Source organism: Palaemon carinicauda, chromosome 27 (assembly GCF_036898095.1).
Source record: "Palaemon carinicauda isolate YSFRI2023 chromosome 27, ASM3689809v2, whole genome shotgun sequence".
NCBI lineage: Eukaryota > Metazoa > Arthropoda > Malacostraca > Decapoda > Palaemonidae > Palaemon > Palaemon carinicauda.
This window is the reverse complement of record NC_090751.1, coordinates 48,651,553-48,654,052: the sequence shown is the minus strand read 5'-3', so window position 1 is coordinate 48,654,052 and position 2,500 is coordinate 48,651,553. Positions and strand designations below refer to the sequence as shown.

Sequence of the window (2,500 nt, the reverse complement as noted above, 5' to 3'; positions counted from 1 at the left end):
GAAATGCGGAAGATAACCAATAGTCAAGCAAAGAGTTTGCCTCTTACCAAGTATATACAAGTATTAAATCGTAGTCGCCGCAACAAAATAATTAACGGAATTATGTAATAATTTTAGTGATAAACATATACACAATCGTTAAGGGCACCAGCAAAAGAAAATAAATATTATGCATCGTGCACTGTAACAGAGAATACGGGAAGAACGATTCAGTGCTTTAGCCTCTGTGCGAGTTCTTTTTATATGGTTCCAGGGAGCGTGTAGTTGCCTTTGTACGAAAGTTGGAGAAAGTTGTGTGGCTTTGTGGGAAGGACAAAGTTGAGGTAATAAACAGAGATACGATAATGCAGGGTCCACAGTGTAGCTGAATAGCAAACTGTTAGATATTGGAAGAAAAATAGATTGTCTATCATGATTAATATTCATTATGATTATGATCACATTATTATGGGGCACGACATTTTGCTAAGCAAGATAGATTCCACTCCGTATACGAGAAAGGGGGAAAGTATACCAAGAGTGGAGTAAAAGATAGGCAGGGGTCGTGTTGTAGGGGGATTCTCAGAAACCATGCATGTAAGAGAGACGATGTATGATGGAATCATTAAGGAAACAATATGCGTAGTTATTGACTTCCTGATAGCGCCATCGAAAATAATAAGAACATGAAATCAAATGAAATAATGCAAACAGAAAACGTTATTCTCTTCCTTAAATGGTACCGGAATCTTTTTTTCTGGTAGATCACGTGAGTGGATGCATGAAAATCTAATGGCATACAATATATGGTTTGTCTCGACCAATAGAAATGAGTGAACGATTACATTAATACAAAGAAAAAAAAATACTGGATCAGGCAAATCAACGGGTCTGGTATGAACAGGACATTGCTAGTTAAGATTAGCAGACACTGGAAAATAACAAGACACTGGTAAGCTGAAAATAGAATGCAAACGGAGCAGAAAAGAACGTATAAAATAAAAGACAAACGGAACAAAAAATAACATTTAAAAGAAAATAGAATGAAAAATTATAATTGATTTAAGGTATGATGAAATTAAATGTAAGGAGATATTGCAGAAAACTAACGGTAAAAAAAAAAAAAAAAAACTTGGGAAGAACGAGGCTATTAGGCTACACGTAGATATCAAGTTAAGATTTTTTTCTTTGGAATGTTATTACTGGTACTACATCTCCGTATTTGTTCTTTGATTTTTTCTTTATCCCCTAGGCCTAGTGCCAACAGAAGCAGAGATGAGGAAGACTGTTGCAGCCATGGTCGGGGAAGAGAGTGAAGACACTGTTCATTTGGCAGCTTTTCTCACCATCGCTAAAAAGCTTATCCTCGACAGAAGGTAAAGTGGACACGTTTCTCTTGTTTTTCATTTGTCTTCCATCTGAAGACGGAGGATTAGGCACATTTTCAGATTGTTAACCATTATTATCTGTCATTGTCTTCGGTGCGACATCAATAACCTTATGATCATATTTTTAACAACTTTGAAAGAGTAAGATTCAATAATCAAAGTTCAGGCAAATGTTGAGAAAAGACAAATTAAAATGGAAAGACGTTTTAACCTTGTCCAAAATTTTTTTCTTCTTAGTTAAATGTTAATTTAGACCTGTGGGTTAACAGTGATTTTATATTTACATTTCTTCGAGCACAATTATTTTTGTTTCATTGATTTGTAAAAAAGAAAAATTGTCAAACATCAGAATGATTTCAAGTGAGGGGGTGTAATTACTACAAGGCAAAACTTAAATTGTGACGCATAGATTTGGAAACGTTATCTAATATATATGGCCTAATTAGCAACTAGCACAAACGGGAGATTTAGTGTTTTAACCATTGGGTCACAAATCTTTACAAACCTTTTAATGATCAAAATGGTTTGTTAATCTTAGCTGTCACAAGAAAGAAGTCATATTTCACAAATAATACAAGGAATGTCTGTGTATAATTATGATACATTATAATAAATTCTTAGGCATGATGCTCTTTTAGTTTTAATACATTGCACCAACCACCCGTTGAGATGCTACCGCTAGAGAGTTATTAGCTCCTTTGACTGGCCAGACAGTAATACATTGGATCCATATCTCTGGTTACGGCTTTTTTTTTCTTTGCCCACCCATGCACCGAATAGTCTGGCCTATTCTTTCCACGTTCTCCTCTGTCTCCATACACTTGACAGCACCGAGATTACCAAATAATTCTTCTTCACTCAAGAGGTTAGCTACAGCAGTATAATTGTTTAGTGGCTATTTTCCTTTTGGCAAGGGTAGAAGAGACTCTCTTTAGCTATGGTAAGCAGCTCTTCTCGGAGAAGGGCGCTCCAAAATCGAACGAATGCTCTCTAGTCCTAGATAGGGCCATAGCCTCTGTACCATGGTCTTCCGCTGTCTTGGGTGGAGTTCTCTTGATTGAGGGTACACTCGGGCACACTTTTCTATCTTATTTCTCTTCCTCTTGCTTTTTTTAAGTTTTTATAATCTATAT

At 36.0% G+C, this 2,500-nt stretch overlaps 1 protein-coding gene across 1 annotated transcript in view; it reads left to right on the top strand.

Annotated features, from left to right (window-relative positions):
- The window catches only part of LOC137620717 (dynein regulatory complex protein 8-like), a 13,382-nt gene that overhangs the window by 8,666 nt on the left and 2,216 nt on the right, over window positions 1-2,500 (top strand). The window contains exon 2 of the mRNA XM_068351076.1: window positions 1,232-1,355. Within this exon, the coding sequence (XP_068207177.1) occupies window positions 1,232-1,355 (124 nt within the window). The remainder of the gene's footprint in view (window positions 1-1,231; window positions 1,356-2,500) is intronic.